This window comes from Salmo salar, chromosome 15 (genome assembly GCF_965601325.2).
Source record: "Salmo salar chromosome 15, fSalSal1, whole genome shotgun sequence".
Lineage (NCBI taxonomy): Eukaryota > Metazoa > Chordata > Actinopteri > Salmoniformes > Salmonidae > Salmo > Salmo salar.
In genome coordinates this window covers 42,603,329-42,626,378 of record NC_138305.1, presented here as the reverse complement: position 1 = coordinate 42,626,378, position 23,050 = coordinate 42,603,329, and the positions used below count along the sequence as shown (strand labels likewise).

General features: G+C 44.1%; 1 protein-coding gene across 7 annotated transcripts in view; it reads right to left on the bottom strand.

Moving 5' to 3' along the window:
• Positions 1 to 23,050, bottom strand: part of LOC106571378 (protein FAM184A) — a 105,054-nt gene that overhangs the window by 4,683 nt on the left and 77,321 nt on the right. For 4 of the 7 annotated variants that reach the window (XR_006759173.2, XM_014144394.3, XM_014144395.3 and 1 more), the window contains 8 exons: positions 19,738 to 19,950; positions 15,599 to 15,752; positions 15,074 to 15,201; positions 7,948 to 8,132; positions 6,367 to 6,513; positions 3,562 to 3,685; positions 3,067 to 3,171; positions 1,999 to 2,210 (listed from right to left, as the gene is read on the bottom strand). Coding sequence is in view for 6 of the 7 variants with exons in the window: in XM_014144394.3 (XP_013999869.2) it covers positions 1,999 to 2,210; positions 3,067 to 3,171; positions 3,562 to 3,685; positions 6,367 to 6,513; positions 7,948 to 8,132; positions 15,074 to 15,201; positions 15,599 to 15,752; positions 19,738 to 19,950 (1,268 nt within the window). In the remaining variant the exon portion in view is untranslated. The remainder of the gene's footprint in view (positions 1 to 1,998; positions 2,211 to 3,066; positions 3,172 to 3,561; positions 3,686 to 6,366; positions 6,514 to 7,947; positions 8,133 to 15,073; positions 15,202 to 15,598; positions 15,753 to 19,737; positions 19,951 to 23,050) is intronic. The other 3 variants (XM_014144398.3, XM_014144399.3, XM_014144396.3) reach the window with 2 other exon arrangements.

Genomic DNA, 23,050 nt, shown 5'->3' with positions numbered 1-23,050 from the left:
ACACGTCTGGAGTTTTCAATTAACGACGTGCAGAACTGTTGGTCTCTGAAAACTATCCTAAAATATCTCCTCTGCAATCATTCTCTCCTCGGTCACAGTAGTCTCCATTGCAGCAAATCCAATGTAATGCTGAATTGAACATGCATTCTGGTCTGTTAATCACTAACTCCAGATCTAGGGAACACCTGGGCTGAGACAGACAGGGCTGACTTCAACAACATCAGAAGCTAAAAGCAGAAAAATAGCATAAGCATGCATACTAGTGTTTTCCATAGAGAAAACTAAATTAGGTATGCAAATGTATATGTATGCAATTTCTATTGGTACAAATTTGCTGGTGAGCTGAATTAAGAAGTCTTATTGATCTAGGCATCTTCTCCGAGTACTAAAAAACATTTGTATTCTGGTATAGGCCTCCTGAATCGAAATAGGGCAGCATTTAAAGGACACTGCATGCACAGAGATAGAAGCAGCTTTATATAATCTGAAAACAGATGTATAATACAGAGCATCATAAGTGTGGTATGTGCTGCAGTAGAGAGGTACTGTATGTGGGGGTGCATTTGTTTCTTAGTGGAAACAGGGTCACCTTGACAGGGGCTGAGACAGACAGGCCGTGTGTGTGATGCAGTGATGGGAGAGTCCCATGACAATGGAGGGCAGCACCGCACAAATCTGCCACGCCGACTCATCTGCAACTTACTTACATACAGAGCAGCATGCAGCAAGGGCAAGAGGAACCCAAAGCACAGAGAGGCACACAGATGGATAACAAGTGCATCAATAGGCAGAAACCTAAGCACCGGATGAGTGCAGACACACAAGCTAGCACAACACAGGCACAAGAGAGTATCACATTCACACGTGTGCTTGTTACACATGTGCAAAATGACAGCTGGAAACACAACAACGAGCAAAGCAATGCCAAGGCACGAGAGAGAGAGAGAGGGGTTTGTTGATGAGAAGAGTGTTGTTGAAGGCTTCACACATCACCACACAGAACTGTGCATGGTGAAAAAAATAACATCAACAATCTATATTACGCAATCAGATTTTCCTCATATACAAATCAAACAATTGCACATCAATGTGGATAACAAAGTGCAGTAAGTGCAGCATGCCCGGAGGCCGATGAGGATGAGGTGGTTTAACAGAACAACAACACATCACCCAATGAGAAAAATACAAAGACACAATGACACAAAGAGACACAACTGCTAGCAGGAACACATACGCTGACATGTTAAGAGTGACGGGTGGGGTGCACACATGCTCCTTTTGCATTCCAATGCCATTTTCAAAGTCTCATGTATTGCATGGGGCTTTAGAATAATATAGTAAAGTGTTCATACATCTCCTGGAGTGTGTGTAGGTTCAGATGGAATATCCCTTTGTGTGTTTGAAAAGAAACCGTCAAGTAAAGCCAATGACTTCCTGGTATACAGTAAAGATAAGTTGACAGAGAAGTTGGGGGAGTAATTGTGGGAGGTCTCCCTCTCTCCGAAAGCCAAATCTCTGGGGACACAATCAAAGCCTCGCAAAAACTGCAGGCAAAGACAAAAGCATTCATGTCCTTCAAATAGAATAGCAATCAAGAGGGAATCCTGGGATGAACCCCTCAGCCTGTCTGCAACAGGCAGCAGGCAACTTAATCTATTATTCAAGCTAATTACACTTTCAGACTGAAGTGTTTTTTTGTTTTTTTAAAGCCGTAATTCCTGATTTGAAGCTGTTCTGTTTCCTCAGAGCGAAGTCTGAGAGAGAGGGGGGAAGAACATCAACATCCTCCAGTGAGGATAACATTGAGAAGTTTCTTTCAAAGACTGAAGCCCATTAGAAAGGGATATGGCAGCTGACTGGAGAGGTTTGTATGAAAGCCGCCTATCTGCAGCTGTATGGGCCGAGGGTCGGGCAATGTCTGTGTGTCAGTGTGCTTGACCCTGGGCCTGCCCATGACGCAGACCGAGGCATCAGCGGCGAGGGAGGGGTGGCGCTCACCTCATGAATTTCTTGGGCTCTGTCGGAGGGGTCGGTGGGGGCAGAGGTTTGCTAGTGTTGAGGTCAAGGTGGTGAATGGGGGAGTTGGGGATAGGCTCTAAGCGGTTGGGCTGGGGCTGCCCGCTCCCCATCCCTGTTCCTGCTGCCTCCAGAGCCCTGAGGTTTGGAGAGCTGCTGAATCGGTTTGCTGATTTGTCATTCTTTCTCTTTTGCTACACAGAGGGACAAAAACACAAAGAAACGGAAATAGGAAGAACTAGTCCAATGAAAAAAAAAAGAACTTGTGTATATACATACATCTATATATTTCTCATTCTCAGAGGATTTATGTGGATGGAGGCTTTCTGAAGGTCAAGCTCGTACCACTCAACTAGCGAAGGAACAGTCGCTCTCAGCTATAATATGTGAATTAAGATGAGAAAAAAGTATCAGATGAAGAGGCTACAGAAAGTTCACACTAACAAAGAATGGCTTGGAAAGCAAAGGAGAACTGGATGTCTGAACAGTGAGATAAGAGACATACACACACTGACTACCCCCCCCCCCCCCCCCCCACACACACACACACAAACAAATGTACACAAACAAACTATATGTAACAAAATATCGGAAGTTCTAGAACTTGAAATGGAGTCAACAGTTACATATTGACCATGCAGAGTGATCCATTCAACTGGGAGACAGGGGGTTGCTGCATTTACATTGGAATGGGACCCAACTTCTCTCCACTAAGGGATGGAATGGTTCCAATGGAAATCAAGACTAAGGATATGTGGAAAGGCAACTTAAAATCTCCACTTCAACCATTTTCTACAATGAGGTACAGGCTAGTGGTTTAGGCTTGTAATGATCGGGATGGTTCCCTAAGGGTTTCAAATTGTCAACTGACACTTTTGGTCTTCACAAAGAGTCAAAGATTAGTTCAGATAAGCTATATGGCTCTAATCAACTGGCAGAGTATATACTATAAGACGAGGTAATGCACATGGTCAGTGCTAGTCCACCGTCTGTGTGTCTGTCTGTGTGTCTGTCTGTATGTGGTGTGTTAGTGTGCAGCGGTCAGCTCACCTTGATGAGGGGATTTATTACTCCCACGTTGGGACTGGTGTTGAACACCTTGTTGAAGTTGGTCTCTCTGTTCACCAATTCCAGCTGGTAGAACTTTTTGTCGTCCTGCACGTGAACAGAGAGACTTCAGTTAGGTCATGGTTCTCTGGGTTATTGATCTCACACCTCACACTCTAATTAAATGTCATTCGTGGGCTTAAAAACCAGTACCGTGTGATACAACCCGCAAAAGTCACAGGGTTTCTAGCCGAGCTCTAATGCTATAGATACAGTATGCTGAATAGGTGTCTACAATACATTGCTGGGACTCAATGGCTGTAACATACTGGAGTCTACTGCTGCTGAATGAGAAATCTTAATCACGCAAGGCAACAGCACTCCATAGTCTGGTCTACTATTGATTGGAGGTAGACAGGCATGCAGGCTCCACGTCTAGGATTGTTGGGTAAAACCACACAAGGGCATCCTGTAAGCCATCTTGTACTGTGTACATACACTTACCACCAGCTTCTTGACGAGGGACTCCCTCTCAGTCACTATGTCCTTTAGCTCAGCAATCACCTGCAGGTCCTCAGGCCGGCTCTCCCTGTTCCGGAACTTATCTTCCGTGCCCTCCAGCCTGGGGAGAGGAGGGGGCCATTAGGGCTCTCACATATCACAGTTTCCTCACAACACAGTGTGAATCAGGTAACATTGTGGAAACAACATTTTGTTTGAGTAACATGATGATCAAAGTGCCTTGGATCAGCACGGGGATATGAGCATACACTAAGGGAGCATGTTTGAAAGCTTCCCTTCCATCATCTGCAGATCAATACTAAAGCATTAGCTTTTAACCCTCCTACCTTTAATCTCATAATCAGAACGCCTATTTGTGCTTATGTATTACTATGATCAAAACACGAGAAACATTACATGTTGTTCTGAATTCCAATTAAACTTCTCAGCAAATAACGAGCGCTCTTTAGAAGAGTTCTTATCAGTGATCAAAGCCATCTGCCTCTCCACAGTTTTGTGCTGCCTCTAATTTGACATTGATGACTTTAATGCGCTGAGATATTCTTCTTGCTCGAAAGAAGCATCCATCATGTCCAGTTTGGGATGACGTCCTCAGCACTCCAGATGTGGAATGACAAGTGATACCAAACTCTCCATTAAACTCAGATGCAAGACAGGGACAGGAACACGCTTGAATTAGAGAGGAAGCGTATTGGATATCATGACAATTGCTTCTGTCACGCTGCTATGCATCAGCGATCCGTTCATTTGTTGCTTAATTGACAGAAACAGCATCTACTACACTTTACTTCAGTGTCACGTTTCACTACAGACTCATCTGCATCCCTACACATGCTCCAAACATAAACAGTGTGAAACCAACATGTTGCTGCAATGCAGCCTGGGAGGCTGGTGCTGGCTTGCTTTTTATTTTGTTTATATCGTCATCATTGTTGGATGAAGCTATTCTGAAAATATAGTTTACCAAACTACCAATTACTTCACACTGGAAGAAGTTAGCTACACTAAAGCTACCCTTAAGAAAATATAGTTAACTTAACTAAAGTTACTTTGAAAAAGCAGTTCACTACATCCAAACTACTGCGTGATAAATGATCATATCTAAATCTGATGTCATAGACTCCAAATTTCAAGAACAAATCACTCTGGGAGTTGTTAACAGAATGTGTAATTTAGCTTATTTAACACAAAAACAATGTTTCAAGTGAGAATTAGGCAGGGCTGAAGCCGAAAAAGAAAGGAAAGTATTGCTTACTTAAGCCATATTTTATTTTAGACAAGAAAGTAGTGTGTAGTTCCAGTAGTTACCTACACCGCTACATGGTAAAAAAAAATATTTACTACTGTAAACACTACCTAGATTAGAATTTAGTTCAACTACCACCAAGCAACTGCAAAATGGAGTTAAATGACTAGTTGAACTACATGTAGTTCCCTACTCCCTAACACTGCTCATCATCACACTCCACTCAACTCTCCAGCGACATCGTTCAAAACAGATGGAACTAACGGCTAGGAAGCACTAAAACGAACAACAACCAAATCAGGCAACAAACTTGTGTTAGTTCCCATGTAATGAGATAAAATATTCATAGAGCTTAAATGGCATAATATTTAGAGGTGGCCAGGGACCGGCTTTGGGGAACGAGGCTGCCAAGGTGATTCATTGGGGAGGGGACCGGGGCTGTTGTTAAAATAGATTTGTTATGTGCTTAATTAGCAGGCAGTATATTGTTGACCTCAAGGTAAGGCCTTGGAAACTAGTCAGAAAATTGAGAATGACAGGGGCTTGGACCTTGTTGGTTTTAGAAAGGTTAGCGACAGACAAATCTGTGTCTAATGTGAACAATTTTTACAGGATTGTACTGGATTCTGTTTGTCAGTCAAATTTACTTGAGGAACATGCACAAATGATGACGTATGCTTCACTAGCATTTCATTTTGAAAGGTGTGATTGAGCCATGAGAAGATTTGGTGGAGGACATCACAGATGCTCTCTCTGCAGTAGCTGGCTTTGTGTCTAGATGGTGCTCTCATTCACATGAAACTAAATGAGGTCACTCCCCAGTCCCAGGATCCTGTATATCTGTTCCATCTAACTCTCTCAGTCTCTCTTTCTCGCTCTCTTCTCCCTCTCTCCCCCTCTCTCTCTCTCTCTCTCATATCCCAAACATATTTCTTACAGAGAAAGCTGCCTGTTATCCCTATAATCATTACAGTATATCTCCTTGGATCTATTCAGAGTAGATTGCAGGGGATTTCTATGTCTATGGTCGTATTTTCTGGTGTGTACTGTTTGTGTACAGTACTGTGGTGTCTTGAAAGCTAGGGGACCTGCACACCCAGCTGGAGGTTTATCCCAAGTAGGACACTGCTGCTGATAGACAGAGTTGTGTTTGTGTGTGTGTGTGTGCGTGCATGCGGTGGGGGTTTGAGGACACAGTCACCTCCATGCAGCACAGTGGACAACAAAACAGGTCTGTCAGATCTCTCATAAAAGGGAAGGACCTTCCCAATGGGCCATATTCACCTCCGGAGATCATGTGCAGCCACCCCCTCCCTCCCTCTCTCCCTCCCTCCATCCCTCCCTCCCTCCCATCCAATCCTTCCTTCCTCCTTCCATCCATACCTGTATCTGTGTGGGACACTCACCTCTTCAGCCTGTGCTCTGCCAGGGACTGTGGCCTTTCATCATCTGCCAGGGCTTTATATAATCACACTATCACATATGCTCTCACAATGAGTGCGATATCAACTACATACTGGATGTACTGTACGTACAGGACTTGCAGAGCAGAGATCTTGTCTTTGAGGAGTTCCTGGGCCTTGTTGAAGTCACACAGCATGTTCTGAGTCTCTCTGTTGTGCATGGCGTTCATCTCAGCCATCTCTCGCTCGTGTTTCTTCGACAGGTCCTGTTCATGAGCCCTGAGAAGAGACCAGATCATTAAAACCCATTCAGATCACGTCTTTAAACACCTCTCCAGCTCTGAGGTACAGCTCCTGTGAAGAGGTGTTACAGTATCCTAACTCAGTATCCTAACTTGGCACAATTACCACAGACACGTTTCTTTTAATCCTGCTGGCTCCATTACAATTTCATTCATCTTTGACTTTCCTTCTTTTTTTTTGTTGCCAAGAAAGACATATATAATTTATAGCAGGAGGCTCTGGAGGAGAGATATCACTGTTTCACCATAAGTGGAAAACACTCTTCTCTATTTACTTATTGATTTATTTTGATGTGGGACAGATAGACAGGACTCTTCCAAGGCATTACACCAGCTGATTGAAATTCCCTGCATTGTAGCAGTGACTCCCTCTCTCCCCTCAGTAGGCTATATGGCAGTGTTGCTCACGTAGAGCTACTGCAGTCAAAGAGAGAGGCAGAGCACGAGGAGTGCAGAGGAATACGTTTGCCTCTCCCTGAGTAACGCTCCCTGAGGGACACAAATCTTTTCCAATTTATTTATTTTTATCTCAGGAAACTAGGATTTGCCAGCGTGTTACATAATTGGAAGTGAAAGGTGCTCCGCAAGGGGCCTGGAATCCAACCAGTGATATGTGTTGTTGACGCCACACACACACACACACACACACACACACACACACACACACACACACACACACACACACACACACACACACTAACCCCATGCGCTTGGTTATCTCTAGCTCTAGAAAAGCGTCAGCCTCCATTTTTGATTCATCACCAAACAGGCCTTCAATTCTAATGAGAGAGCCTGCTGTTTGTTCCATCCAGGCCTCAGACCACATTATTCATTCATATAAGAGTGAATTATTCATATCAGCCTGTGGGAAAAGCATGATAGATTATATTCAGGCCTTGCCCCAAATAACCCTGACTTTCATATTTTCTTATACATTTATTTGACCATTAAACTACAGGAGAAAAACAAATGTCAAAGAGACCAAGTCATCAAAGGGAATAACAGTGCACAAAACAGGACTTCCAGAAGGGAGAGGCAAATTGGCCTCCTCTCTTTCCAGTATCCTTCAAATGTAATGTAACTCAAAAACGATGCCAGCACTGCCAATGGCCACCGACTGTCACGTCTAAACAAGAGGAATTCACACAACTGAACTTGTCGTGTTGTGATTCACCAGTCATCTGAACAAAACGTGTTAAAAACCTTCATCGTGGCCATATTAAAACGAGGTACAGGCATTCGCCTGCAGAGACAGCGTACAGAGATTCACCTAATTAAGTTTGGCAATGCACCAGAACAGCTTTACTGTAGATGACCTGTTATTGTGTCAACCCTCCTGTGTGTCACCCCATAATGCCCTGTGGTAGGGTCACGACCCTGCCCTCCCCTCCTGCACTCTCCTCCAGCCCACCTGATCTGCTGGTTGGCCTCGCTGCGGATCTTCAGCACCTCCTTGCCCTTGAGCTCCAGCTCCTTGGTGAGTGTGTTGATGTTCTCGTTCAGTGTGTGAATCTCATGGTCCAGCTGAGCAATGTGGTTCTTCCTCCTTTCCACCTCCTCCTGCAGGTCTGAGATCCGGCCCAGCAACTCCCTCTCCTGAATGGGGAAAAGGCAGACATACGACGGCACAAAGAAACACACACACACACACACACACACACACACACACACACACACACACACACACACACACACACACACATTTATATGCAAACAAAAACAAGTAAAAAAAACAAGTTTGAGTTAGCATTTGATCCCACTGGCGTGTGCTGCTGTGCTGTCCCCTTGTATTCCCAGGGGGTACTGTGATACTTTCTGACACCATCTTTACAGTGCTATGGATGCTACAGCTTTGCCATGGATGCTACATCATAATACGTGAGCACACTCACATGCCATGGCATCCCTCTGCCTCTCTCAGAACTAAATGTGGACTTCACTGAACACGTCTGTTGGGAGGTTGATAATATCGATGCTGAATAGATCTACTGATAAATAAAGTGCTGATTGTGCTGCTTGTATTTGTTTATAGTTAGTACGAGTTACAACAACGTGTTAGAGGACTGTTAGATCGCCTGGAAAAGGTTGCATCCCAGGAAAAGGGCATTACATTTTTTTATTTAACCCTTATTTAACTAGGCTATCCCGGCCAAACATGGACGACGCTGGGCCAATTGTGCGCCGTCCTATGGGACTCCCAATCACGGGCCGGATGTGATGCAGCCTGGATTGAACCATCTTGCACTGAGATGCAGTGTCTTAGACCACTGTGCCACTCGGGAGTCATCTCCTGACTATCAGCTCAAACATGGCTGCTCCGGTCTATTCCAGTCAGGGTCAACTGTACTGAAAACATATCGGAAAACATTCCCTAGAATACATGTATTTAGTCAATTGTTCAGTATGTAATAGGGACAACGCTGCCATCTGAATTTACTCTAGGCTATTATCACTCTCTTTCCCAAAGTTACATAACAGTTAACTCACCAGGCTGATATATCAAATGCAAACATCTCCTTCCGCCAGGCAGAAATACATGTAACTACCTGATTTTACTGGAGCCAGAAGTAAAGCCATGGTGTTGATGTATCATGCTTTGCTTGGCTCAAGGGTCATTTTCCACTTTGGCAACAGCAGCTCTTTTAGAAGTCTCTCCCTCTCTAAAAGAGACATCTGGCTAACAGTTCACACAGCATACCGTCAAGCCAAACACTGGTATTATAAAGTTAATGGCTCTTGTGTTATCATATTACAATCTGCATGCATTAACTTTGAATTCCTGTAAATATAATTTCATGCCAGCGGATTATTGTGATAACAGTATTCTAGTTATTCATGTGTGGGCCGCTGCAGGGGGCTGGTTTTAGGGGACTGGCTCGCTCCTCCATAGAAGATCATTTCTCCGTCCTCTGCTTAACAGAAATTCACTGTGACATTTCTGCTGCCTTCCAATCTCCAATAATCACCACCTGTTTGGCTTGGAGGCACACATGATTGACATGTCTCTGCATGGTTGTGTTGTGGATTTCCACAAGGACAGGTAGAGAGGCGGACATTGCCAGCAGTGGAGAACAGAGTTAAACGGTTAAACATCAGTGTGGGAGAAGGGAGTTTGTGCCTAGGTTGTAATTGGCGCTTGACCCTATATTTGTGTAGGCTGTGGCTGGTTAGGAAAGTGTGTGTGTGTGTGTGTGTGTCCATTCATGTGAATGTGTGTGCACGCGGGCGTGTGCGTGTCCATGTGTGTGTGTGTGGGCTGTGAAGTGAGACAGTGGTGACAGCTCTATTAGCAGCACTGATACTCACAGTGAGGACACTCACGATGCAAGGTGCCCGAGGGCCAGTCTAAATACCACTGACTCTGTCACGATGACACTATAGAATAGCAATATTCATTGTCCATATTCTGTTGGAGAGAAAATTCTATGGTGGAACCATTCGAGCAGCACTCCTCAAAATCAGCCCCTTCTGTGGGTGGAACTTTTCCAGGTCAAAGGAAGCATCAAAGCCTTTGGTTAAAATGTCACAGGAACAAAATAGCAGTTTTTAAAAGCTTCTTCTGAGGGACTGGTGGGAAGTTGGTAGATGGAGTTCCCACCTCCAATAATCACCACATTTGATCTCTTATCTTTGACAAAATATATATGAAAAATGTAATTTCTGTGGCTGGCTGAGAGTTATTTTGACAGTATTGTGAATGGAGGTGGGTAGAAGGCACAGTACAGTGGTCTGGGAATAGACAGGTCTCAGCGAGGAGCTGATTAGAAGACAAGTCTACTCTTTGAGCCCCAGCTCCCCTCTCTCTCTCTCTCTCTCGCTCTTCACTCCCTCTCCCTGCTTCCACAGGACTGTCTGTCTCTATAGTTTCAGAGCAGGCTGATCAAAAGGCCAGAGGAAGGTGATCACAAGCCCTAGGACCAGACAAAATGTTTCCTTCAGCCTCCAGAAATGAGGAGATCAAGTATACAGTACCTGTAGTTTGAATTCAAATCATTCCCAATACTGCTACATACAGAGCTTAATTTGATCACTGAGAAGGCAGATGACCTTCTTGATTTACAGAAATTCACTGAAAACCCACACCAACACACACTTATATGAAGAGAATTGCACTTTTCATGTAGCCTACTTTTGGCCAGCTAATAGCCTTACCACCAATCAAGCAACATTATGGACTAAAATGTTCAAATCCTGTTGCTGCAGGATTATTTTGCTGTGACGATATAGGTCAAATTAAGATCCTAAATCTGGAGCAGTTCTATTGATCCCTATATTAGAGATGACAGGAGCGCACCTCCCCCAAACATTCCCATCTGCCCATTCATTTGGGAAAATAGAGGCATTTATCACAGTTTACAAACAGGCCGCGGCCCGTCTTCTCTGTGAAAAATAGGTTCGCTGCGGATGACTAGCCATTAGCAATGCTTCAATTGTTGGAGATTCACTGAGCATAAAGAGCTGTGTGGGATTTCATTAAGACGGGTCTCATAGACAGACATTGTTTTGAGGAATCAGTGTGAGGAGATTAGACATCAGATACAAAAAAAACATGAGGAAATATGGCACAGACCTCTCCATAATCATGTTCACACACACACACACACACACACACACACACACACACACACACACACACACACACACACACACACACACACACACACACACACACACACCACACACACACACACACACACACACACACACCCCCCCCCCCCCCCCGAGAGAGAGGGACAAGATGTACCAGGGGAGTATAGAAAATAAACATTCTTCAGAGCCATTTGTCTGTCAGAAGCTGAGCTTTAATCTGTGGGGACAGCTGATCACTATCCCCAGCAAATGCAATTATCCACACCGCAGACCAGTCCTGCTAATCTCATTAAACGAGCCAGCACCGTCCATCTCTCAGGGGTCCACAATTAAAGCTAAGGCAACACAGCGCTCAAACTAAAGCAGGCAGCACCAGTGACTCGGTCAATAAAAAAGTGGTCAGATGAAACAGATGATAAGCTACAGGACTGTTTTGCTTGCACATACTGGAATATGTTCTGCGATTCTTCCAATGGCATTGAGGAGTACACCACATCAGTCACTGGCTTCACCAATAAGTGCATCAATGACGCCGTCCCCACAGTGACTGTACGTACATACTCCAACCAGAAGCCATGGATTTCAGGCAACATCCACACTGAGCTAAAGGGTAGAACTGCCGCTGTCAAGGAGCGGGATTCTAACCCTGAAGATTATAAGAAATCCGATATGCCCTCTGACGAACCATCAAACAGGTGAAGCGTCAATACAGGACTAAGATCGAATTGTATTACACCAGCTCCGATGCTCGTTGGATGTGGCAGTGCTTGCAAACTATTACAGACTGCAAAAGGAACCACAGCCGCGAGCTGCCCAGTGACACGAGCTTACCAGACGAGCTAAATTACTTCTATGCTCACTTCGAGGCAAGTAACACTGAAACGTACATGAGAGCATCAGCTGTTCCAGATGACTGTGTGTTCATGCGCTCCGCAGTCGATGTGAGTAAGACCTTTAAACAGGTCAACATTCACAAGACCGCAGGGCCAAACAGATTACCAGGATGTGTACTCCGAGCATGCGCTGATCAACTGGCAGGTGTCTTCACTGACATTTTCAACATGTCCCTGTCTGAGTCTGTAATAGCAACATGTTTCAAGCAGACCACCATAGTCCCTGTGCCCAAGAACACTAACGTAACCTGCCTAAATGTCTACTGACCTGTAGCACTCACGTCTGTAGCCATGAAGTGCTTTGAAAGGCTGGTCATGGCTCACATCAACATCATCATCCCAGAAACCCTAGACCCACTCCAATTTGCATACTACCCCAACATGATCCACAGATGATGCAATCTCTATTACACTCCACACTGCCCTTTCACACCTGGACAAAAGGAACACCTATGTGAGAATGCTATTCATTGACTAAAGCTCAATGTTCAACACCATAGTGCCCTCAAAGCTCATCACTAAGCTAAGAACCCTGGGCATAACACCTCTCTCTGCAACTGGATCCTGGACGGGCCGCCCCCAGGTGGTAAGGGTAGATAACAACACATCCGCCACGCTGATCCTCAATACGGGGCCTCTCAGGGGTGCGTGCTCAGTCCCCTCCTGTATTCCCTGTTCACCCATGACTGCATGGCCAGGCACGACTCCAACACCATTATTCAGTTTGCCGATGACACAACAGTGGTGGGCCTGATCACCGACAACGACAAGACAGCCTATAGGGAGGCGGTCAGAGACCTGGCCGTGTGGTGCCAGGACAACAACCTCTCCTTCAGTGTGATCAAGATAAAGGAGATGATTGTGGACTACAGGAAATTGAGGACCGAGCACGCCCCCATTCTCATCGACGGGTCTGTAGTAGAGCAGGTTGAGAGCTTCAAGTTCCTTGGTGTCCACATCACCAACAAACTAACATGGTCCAAGCACACCAAGACAGTCGTGAAGAGGGCACGACAAAACCTATTCCCCCTCAGGAGACTGAAAAGGTTTGTCATGGGTCCTCAGATCTTCAAAAGTTTCTACAGTTACACCATCGAGAGCATCCTGACTGGTTGCATCACCGCCTGGTATGGCAACTGCTCGACCTCCGACCACAAGGCACTACAGAGGGTAGTGCGTACAGCCCAGTACATCACTGGGACCAAGCATCCTACCATCCAGGACCTCTATACCAGGCGGTGTCAGAGGAAGGCCCTAAAAATGGTCAAAGACTCCAGCCACCCTAGTCATAGACTGTTCTCTCTGCTACCGCACGGCAAGCGGTACTGGAGCACCAAGTCTAGGTCCAAAAGGCTTCTTAACAGCTTCTACCCCCAGGCCATAAGACTCCTGAACATCGAATCAAACGGCTACCCAGACTATTTGCATTGCCCCCTCTTCTATACTGCTGCTACTCTCTGTTATTATCTATGCATAGTGACTTTAATAACTCTACCTACATGTACATATTACCTCAATTACCTCAACTAACCGGTGCCTCCACACATTGACTCTGTACCAGTACCCCCTGTATATAGCCTCGCTATTATTTCTTATTTTTTTTGCCATTTTTCTTAAAACCGCATTGTTGGTTAAGGGCTTGTAAGTAAGCATTTCACTGTAAGATCTACACCTGTTGTATTCGGCACATGTGACAAATAAAATTTGATTTGATGCTGTCAAACAAGAGTTAGAATCCCACCTCAAAAGACCTCAATATATTCCCTGTTTTGTTTTCCAGGTATCCTCGAATTATAACAGGAGATGGATCACACATTGAAATTGCTTACTGGAACACATTTCTGCTTCGCTGCCGCTGCCATTTTCCTCATCGTCAGACAAACAAAAACAAAATAAAACCCTGTCATAACTTTGACATAGTAGCCTGCTTCTGTTGTGATAGGGGCCTGTCTGCTGTAAGAGGTTTAGATGATTTATGTGTCACTGTGGAAAGTGAACCTGCTCGCACTGCAGTAGGTACCCTGGCTCGTATCTTCTTTTATTTGGCAGGTAGAACTGTATTTGCGTTGTGACCTTGCAGGAGACTGACTAGCGTAGGAGTAGGTTCCCTCAGAAACAGCTGTGTGCCTGGCCCTGAACATCTGGCTCTGCCATGGCGATGACAGAGGACCCAGGGCATTAGACTTAATTAGAGTGATTTATGCCTGAGATGAAGAGCCCGTTGACAGGAGTTGGGCCGGCTCAGAGTGCTGGTATTATGGGAGGTAAACCTACTGCTCTCTAACTGACACATCAGCCTCCCCCCGTGTGCATTACCATCTTTTAAACTGCACATACTGTAAGCTGGGTGTGGCATAGCTATTGGTTATGTACAAAAGGCAATAGTTAAGATCTTTGTTTCTGTGAATAGCGCATGTTAGGGTTATAAAAAGCACCCAAATTTGTTGCCGAAAGTGGAGCAATCGGGAGCAAATGGATGATGCATTGAGCATTTAAAAAAAAAAATTCTCTGTGGAGTGTGTGTCTGTGTGTGTGTGTGTGTGGGAGGGAGGCTGTCACTTGTTCTCTCTCTAGAGGCCAGAACCCCAGGTTCCAACCCACTGATGACTCTTGCTCAAGCTGTATCCAACAAGCCACACAGCTATTCAGATGTGTGAATATACAAGCAACAGAAGCCAGAGTGGAGAGGAGAAAAGAGGGCTGTTGCCAAGGCAGATATTTCTCTTCTATGGCCATTAGTGAAAAAGCATTTCAGTCTGCACAATAAAAGGCACAGAAGGATTATCTAGATTTTTTACTCTTTCTCCCTTTTTTAATATCATTATCTATCCTCATTCATTGAGCTAATGTCTAACCTCATCGTTAAGCCACTATACAAAATTGCCTGCTGTTAAGGCGATTACAATACCAACATATTTTTTTACAATGCTGTTGTTCATGGCCAATATCCAATCATACTGTAGTACAAACTAATGCTGGCCCATCCATATTGTTTCCATTATCTCTGTTAGCTAAGTGATATGTGGAATGGCAGTATGTCCCGGTGACTCTGACCTGTGTTCGGCTGTTCTCCAGGGCATTTTCCAGCTCCAGTTTAGCTGCAGCCGTCTCCTGTTGGTGGGTCTGCCGTAGATGTTCTATGGCCGAGGCATGGAGGTGGTTCAGCTCAGAGCGCAGAGAGGCTAGGAACCAAAGAGATAGAGAGACAGACAGGGTCCTTAGGGAGCTCGCCTCTAGCTAATTAAAACACATTCATCACACAGTACATCTCCTGCCTCTAATAAGCTATGTGATGGAATGTTCCAGCATTTCCTTGATTCCTAAAGGGAGGAGTGTCAGGCTGTGTTTAGCAACACTAGCTTCCAATGGCTTTTTCTAAAGGCTACAACCAAGTCTAGCATTTACCTAGAATGGTCCTCTATCACTACATATTGCCTTTCTCTCTCAAGGTCCTAACCCAACATGGCCTTCGTTGCTAGGGCTTCAACCCGGTGTGGCCCACTCCCTGCCTGGGCCGTTAACCCAGTATGAGACCCGGAGACCATTCCCCATCAGACCTTAACCCAGCATGGCTCTTACCCAGCATGGCCTTGCCCTCGTCCTCCAGCTCGAAGCGTAGAGTCTGCAGCTCCTGCTCTGACTGCTGTTTGAGCGTCTCAATGCTGTGTCTGTGAGCCTCTCTCACCGACTGGAGCTCTATGTGGTGCTGCTGCCGCAGACGATGCTCCAGCTCCTACACACACACACACACACACACACACAAGTTCAGAGGTCAGGAGGGACACACACAGGTTAGGACAAGGACAAACAAATGACATACAAATCATTGTATATAACTTCTTGGCACGGATAACCGGTTTTCATCTGGTTGACGGTGCTGGTTAATGAAAAAAAGAACCATTATTTTCATCGCTAGAAGGGATAGTCTGAAACATATATGAAGAGTTCAGACGGTAAAGAGAAAGATCAGTTTGGGAGAATCTTGGAACAGCATCAGTTAAACTCAACCTGTATGTTGCTGTTGGACTAAGTGTAGTTCAGTAACAAAAAGGATGAGAGGGACTCAGGCAGTGGCATAGCACCATGGAGCCAAAATACTTGTTTTAAACATTATTCCTGATCACTATGGAATTATATTATAATTAATTATCACTTAAGCATATCATCAGCAGCTTGTTGGGGCTATTGGAAGGCTTTTGGAAGGTTTTCCAGCAACAGCGAGCAAATCAGCACACAATACGCCACTCTAAACTCAATTAAGTAGACACAGAGCCGTTAACATGGCAAGGATAAGGTCACAGTTCCATAAAGTAACACTAGACACCTGGTACTTGTCAAACCTCATGAATACACCATATCACACTACAATCTCCAATCATGGGAGGGAGGGTGTAGAGAAAGAAAGAGACAAAGAGAGAGACAAAGAAAGAGAGAGAGAGAGAAAGAGAGAAGTGTGTGAGTGAAGAACAAACACCATTGTAAATACAACCCATATTTATGCGTATTTATTTTCCCTTTTGTACTTTAACCATTTGTACATGGTTAAAGTATTTGTACCATTTGTACCATTTGTAGATTGATAGGGATAAAACACGATTAAGATGGAAATAGAAAGATAAGTGCCTTTCAATCAACATATGACTTGTATAATATTCAATCAAATAGGCCTTACAAAGTAAACAGGAATAAATCAGCTGTGGCATGATGTTCTTAGCAATTATGTTTGTTGAATGCTGTACCCAACAGTTAGTGGTTGAGCCACATCAGTGTGTGTGTGTGTGTGTGTGTGTGTGTGTGTGTGTGTGTGTGTGTGTGTGTGTGTGTGTGTGTGTGTGTGTGTGTGTGTGTGTGTGTGTGTCGGCACAGTGTCCTTGTAGAGAAGTAAAAGGTTAGGTCATGTCAGTATCATTCTAATGGCCATCAGGGGGGACATTCTGTGGCGAGGCAGCAAGTCCTCTAATAGGCTACTGCTGGGAGAGTTCAGTAGAAAGCAATGTTCCTAACCTCAGACGAGGAAGAACCCCGTAGCGACAGCAGCCCTTTTAGAATAGATAACAAGCTAAAATCTCCCATCGCCACAAACAAAGTTCCATATCAAACCATGTACTGTAGAAACATGGGAGTTAGAGGGACTGGGTATGTTGCTACCTCAGTAACAAGGCTTATTTGAATGCCTATTTGTCAGAGTCTATGTAGTGTAGTATCTAGATGTTAATTGTTAGGCTGGTGGTCCTTGGGTCGTGTTTGTGTTTTAGCTAATTCCTAAGTGTGTTCGTTCATGTATTGGTTGACAATGGTATGGGACAAGGCTAGTAAATGATCTACATATTTTCTCTCAGGTCCAAAGCCCTGGGTCTGTTAGGTCTGTGCGCAGTCTCATTCATTCAGTTGATACTGTCGGCAGCCTGTTCACAAATTAAAAATAAGATTGAACGGAGAAAAATGGATAGTTTGCGAGAATCCCAAGAGACACCGTATTGTGTGTTCATACCTAGAACTAGGGGATTTACAGGAAATGTTTTACTGTGAAAAAGTAGAGATCTAGATTGGATGTCAAAATGAGCATTTTATTAGTCATTGTATAACAGAGTTTGTGATGCAAATTGATACAATCAGGGGATGTGTGTTCCTCCTGCAGGCAAGGAGAAACTGGATTTGTCCCTAATGCCTCAAACAAGACAATTCTGTTTGCTTTACTACACTGTAAATGACTTTCTCCTCATAAAACATGTCTAGAACAAACTAAACCCAAATACATTTACATTTGACATTTTAGTCATTTAGCAGACGCTCTTATCCAGAGCGACTTACAGTAGAGTGCATACATTTTTGACATACTGGCCCCCAGTGGGAATCGAACCCACAACCCTGGCGTTGCAAGCGCCATGCTCTACCAACTGAGCTACAGTTGGTAGAGCTACATTTATCCCCGCAAAAGGTTTAAACATTTAAGAAACAACTTTGAGTCAACCTAGCCTCTTTTTGAGAGAGAACAGCTATTGAGATAAATGTGTTCCTAGGGGAGGTATATGAGCTATGTTTTTTCATTAGCAGACAGGAAAGACTTTTCGGCCCATTCAATCACCGATGACTCACAGGTCTTATGCTTCTAATCCAATCTGTAGCTGGAGAGGTGAGACAGAATGCTCAGGGACAATGTGTCAGCTTTGCATAACGCCTGCATGACCCCTTAACATAAACTTCATCCGAGGGTTTTAGAATCTCAAACGAAGCCTCTGAGTAAGGTTAAATGCATTTCAAAACGGCCTTGACTGTATAATGGAGTGTTGAGTGCAGAAAAACCCATTTGTTCCCTTTTCTTTGGAAAGAAAAGATTCAGTGTTTGAAAATGTGAATGTCGTTATATTTTTCAGAAGCCTATTTTCACATACTGGGTATTTTCTGGATTGATAAATGAGTTCTGATTCATACTTCAACCTTGATTATGAAATGCCCAGACCAGTACTGAGATGTCAGTGTTTTGGGGTACAGTCAGTAAGTCTTATATGTAAAGACGGAGAGCTGGGCATATCTGTTCTGGCACAAAGTGGTACCCGCTCTTTGGCTATCCAGTATACATTTTTTTGCGAGGAGGAAATGCAGCTTGCTCCAGCTGAGATTGTGCCACAGTGAACCCTGCAGCCCAGATGCATTTAGTTAGTAAACACCAGTGAATAAATTAACAGAGCCAATCGTCTTCCTGACAAAGACCTACACAGTTAACCCATGCATGAGCTTGACTGGCAGTCTGCCTTTCAAGCACGAACCCACAGAAGTACATTTATGACCCGTGCTGATCGATATAGCGCCATCTTGCTACATGACTCTCATGTCCTGTAAAGAGCTCTATGAGCAGAGAGGCTGATTTTAAAAGAGTTGGATCTGAGCATGAAGTTACTGAATATGCTAACGCTGGGGCACCTGGACGACACTGGCTTATGGACCCGAATTTATTTCCCCCGGCTGTGCTGACAGCAAACTCATCCCCATCTGAATTACTATTACACAGATGCCACGCCAGATTCCCAAAACATTCCCATAATACTACATTACTGCACTACATTACTCATATTTAATACCCTGGGACAATATTAGCGGTGTTGCATCATAATTCCATCAAATACTATGCTGATGTAGCCTTTTCGTTTTGAAGGGTGAAGAATTGAAAAATAGTGTGTGTCCCAGACAGCAATGATTCAATCAAGGCCAGGTCCAAATCACTGATCCGCTCAGGAGTCAACCCCTTCACGTCTCTGGTAATGTTGATGGACTCACTGTTGTAAAAGTTCATCTGGCAATGTCACCAGCTATTTCACCAGTAAATCTTCACTGTCTCTCCTCATTCTGTGTCTTACTGACACATCAGAGCCTATACTGGCCCATAATGCCTCATATCTAATCTAGTCCTCTAAAGTCACCAGATGGGAGCTTTCACACTGGCAGTGATTCTAACCACTTGTAAGCTGACAGAGTTAATATGTAAATAAAGGGAAGAGGGTTGGGCACCCTGTAGAGCAGAGATTCAATGTGCATGTCAATGGGCATAAAGTACAAATGATACAGATAAGAGGTAGTGATGTCACAGGGACAGAGGGAATGTCATGGCTAGATCCCCCAGTAGACAGAAGGGGATGGGCTTGGTGGTGATTGGGTAGGTCTGATGGTCAGGACATTTACTATGACCGGAGACTTTGTAGACAGACCGGTAGGGGCCTCACCTTGAGGTCGTGCTGGCGGGTCTCCTCCAGGTCCTGCATGGCGCAGCAGTGGGCCTCCTGTAGGCTGTGCTCCCTGCGCTGGTGTTCCAGCTGTAGCTCCTGGAGCTGCTGGCTCAGGTGCTCCCGCTCCTGGCTGAACTGGGCCTGGAGCTGCTGCAGGGAGCTCTGAGACTGAGACAGCTGCATCTCCAGACTCTGCTTCAGCAACGAGATCTGGTGAGAGGGAGGAGTAGAGAAGGGGAGAGGGAGGGAAGTAAAGGGAGAGAGCGAGATAGAGAAGGACGAGAGAGATAAAGTGATGGGAGAGAGAGAAAGAGAGGGAATAGAGAAGAACAGAGTTTACATCAGATTGTCTGTGTTATTAGTTTCTCTCTTACAGGTGTGCGATAGCTGTTTGTCTGTATACTTCATTGACTAACATACGTCTACTTTGTTAACAACAAAAACAGATATCCATTTTCACCGCTAGTTATGACCTGAAGCAACACAACATGACATTTTTGTTAGAGGGTGTAACAAAATGTAATTTTCCATTACGCCCTCAAAAATCACTCTTTCAAAAGGTGGCCTGGAGCAACTTTGGCTGCTTTGCAACCTTTGGTGACGTCCAATCAGTACTGTATTGTACATGTGATCAACATGACAGCTCAGTCATCCCACATGAATCAGCCAGGGCTTCATTAGTACTTAGTATTAGTACTGTGAATAATGAGACTGACTGGGCCCAGAGCAAGAGAGGAGGAGTGTATGGGAAGAAGAGAACCACGGTGGTGACACCTCCATAAGTCACCCTGACTCTGCTGTTAGCTACCAGGAAGCATCTGGAGCAAAGCCTTTGAGAAGGGGAGCTGAATGCCCTCCTTCTCCCCACATGCATTGATTTCCAGCATCTGCGTAATGAAACATTTGGACAACAAACAGTACGGAGTGCATAGTACATTAGAGAGGCAGATAAAAGACAAACTGTATAATGCAGCGAGTGTATTAGTTTGCCTCTGGGCAGCAGAGGACACAGTGATACATATAAATTAACACATTTTACTGAGTCACAGTTTGTATAAAGGAAATCAGTCAATTGAAATAATTTCATTAGGCCCTAATCTATGGACAGGCTGCAGTGATCTAAGTGGAGTCAGTGGACATGTCTGTGGGTTCATGTCAGAGGACTAGTGGGTTTTAGTGGTGATCAAGCCGTGGGTTGCTGCTGACAGTGCAAAGTCGGGCCATTGACAGAAGACATTCACACCTCCAATAGAATCAATACCCACACTGCCTTGGAGTGAACAAGAGGTGACATACAGCGCCTGTAAGGCTGTAATGCTCACTCACTGGTGTGCCCAGAGTCATTATCTGAGTCATCTCCTGCTGGGCAAAATGTGTGACTGCTATCTAAATGGCACCCCTCATCATCCCTGATAAAATCACAACTCCTTGTGAAGAGGGATAAGAGGTTATTTAATGCCTTCCATTGAGACCTGAGAGCAAACAGCATCAAGCCGGAGACTTGATGACAGCTTTGCACACTCTTGGCATTCTCTCAACCAGCTTCACCTGGAATGCCAAGAGTGTGCAATGCTGTCATCAAAGCAGCCAGGCTGGCTGCTTTGAAGATTCTAAAATACACTTTTTGGTTACTACATGACTCCATGTGTTATTTCATAGTTTTGATGTCTTCACTATTATTCTACAATGTAGAAAATAGTAAAAATAAAGAAAAGCCCTGGAATGAGTAGGTGTGTCCAAACTTTTGACTGGTACTGTATATAGTATATATAATATATCGTGATTAGATAAATATTCATGTTGTCATGATACATGTTAGAATCACCGTTGGCAGTGACTACAGCTGTGAGTCTTTCTGGGTAAGTCTCTAAGAACTTTGCACACCTGGATTGTACAATATTTGCAGATTATTATTTAAAAAATTCTTCAAGCTCTGTCATGTTGGTTGTTTATCATTGCTAGACAGCCATTTTCAAGTCTTGCCATAGATTTAAGACAATTTAAGTCAAAACTGTAACTAGGCCACTCAGGAACATTCAATGTCATCTTGGTAAGCAACTCCAGTGTAGATTTAGCCTTGTGTTTTTGGTTATTGTCCTGTTGAACAGGGAATTTGTCTCCCAGTGTCTGTTGGAAAGCAGACTGAACCAGGTTTTCCTCTAGGATTTTGTCTGTGCATAGTTCTATTCCGTTTCTTTTTATAATTAAAAAAAAAACCCTCCCTAGTCCTTGCCAATGACAAGCATACCCATCACATGATGCAGCCACCACCATGCTTGACAATAATCAGTGGTAATCAATGATGTGTTGTGTTGGATTTGCCCAAAACATAAGCTTTGAATTCAGGACATGAAGTTCATTTCTTTGCCTCATTTTTGGCAGTTTTACTTTAGTGCCTTATCGCAAACAGGTTGCATGTTTTGGATTATTTTTATTCTGTACACGCTTCCTTCTTTTCACTCTGTCAATAAGGTTAGTATTGTGGAGTAACAAACTACAATGTTGCTGATCCATCCTCAGTTTTCTCCTATAATCTCTGTAACTGTTTCAAATTTACCGTTGGCCTCTTGGTGAAATCCCTGAGCGGTTTCCTTTCTCTCCGGCAACTGAGGTAGGAAGGGCACCTGTATCTTTGTAGTGACTGGGTGTATTGATACAGAATCCAAAGTGTAATTAATAGCTTGCTCAAAGGGATATTCAATGTCTGCTTTTTTATTTTATTTACCCATCTACCAATAGGTGCCCTTCTTTGCGAGGCATTGGAAAACCTCTCTGTGGTTGAATCTGTGTTCGAAATTCACTGCTCGACTGAGGGACATTACAGATGTATGTGCGGGATACGGAGATGAGGTACTCATTCCAAAATCATGTTAAACACTATTATTGTACACAGAGTGAGTCCACGCAACTTATTATGAGACTTGTAAAGCAAAGTTTTACTCCTGAACATATTTAGGCTAGCCATAACAAAGGGGATAAATACATTGACTCAAGACACCTCAGGTTTAGATTTTTGATTAATTTGTAAAAACATCAAAAAACATAATTCCACTTTGACATTATGGGGCATTGTGTGTAGGCCAGTGGGGAAAAAAATATCAAAATGTAATCAATTTTAAATGGATCAAAAGCCAGGCTGTAACACAACACAATATGGAAAAAGTAACAGAGTGCAAATACTTTCTGAAGGCACTGTAGTTATTATGGCACAGCAGAGAGAGCCGAGCAGGAGGTACAGTAAATCACATGCCACTCAGAGAGCCTGTAATTCTGTCTCATCAAAAGAACAGAAATACACACCTTTCACAGT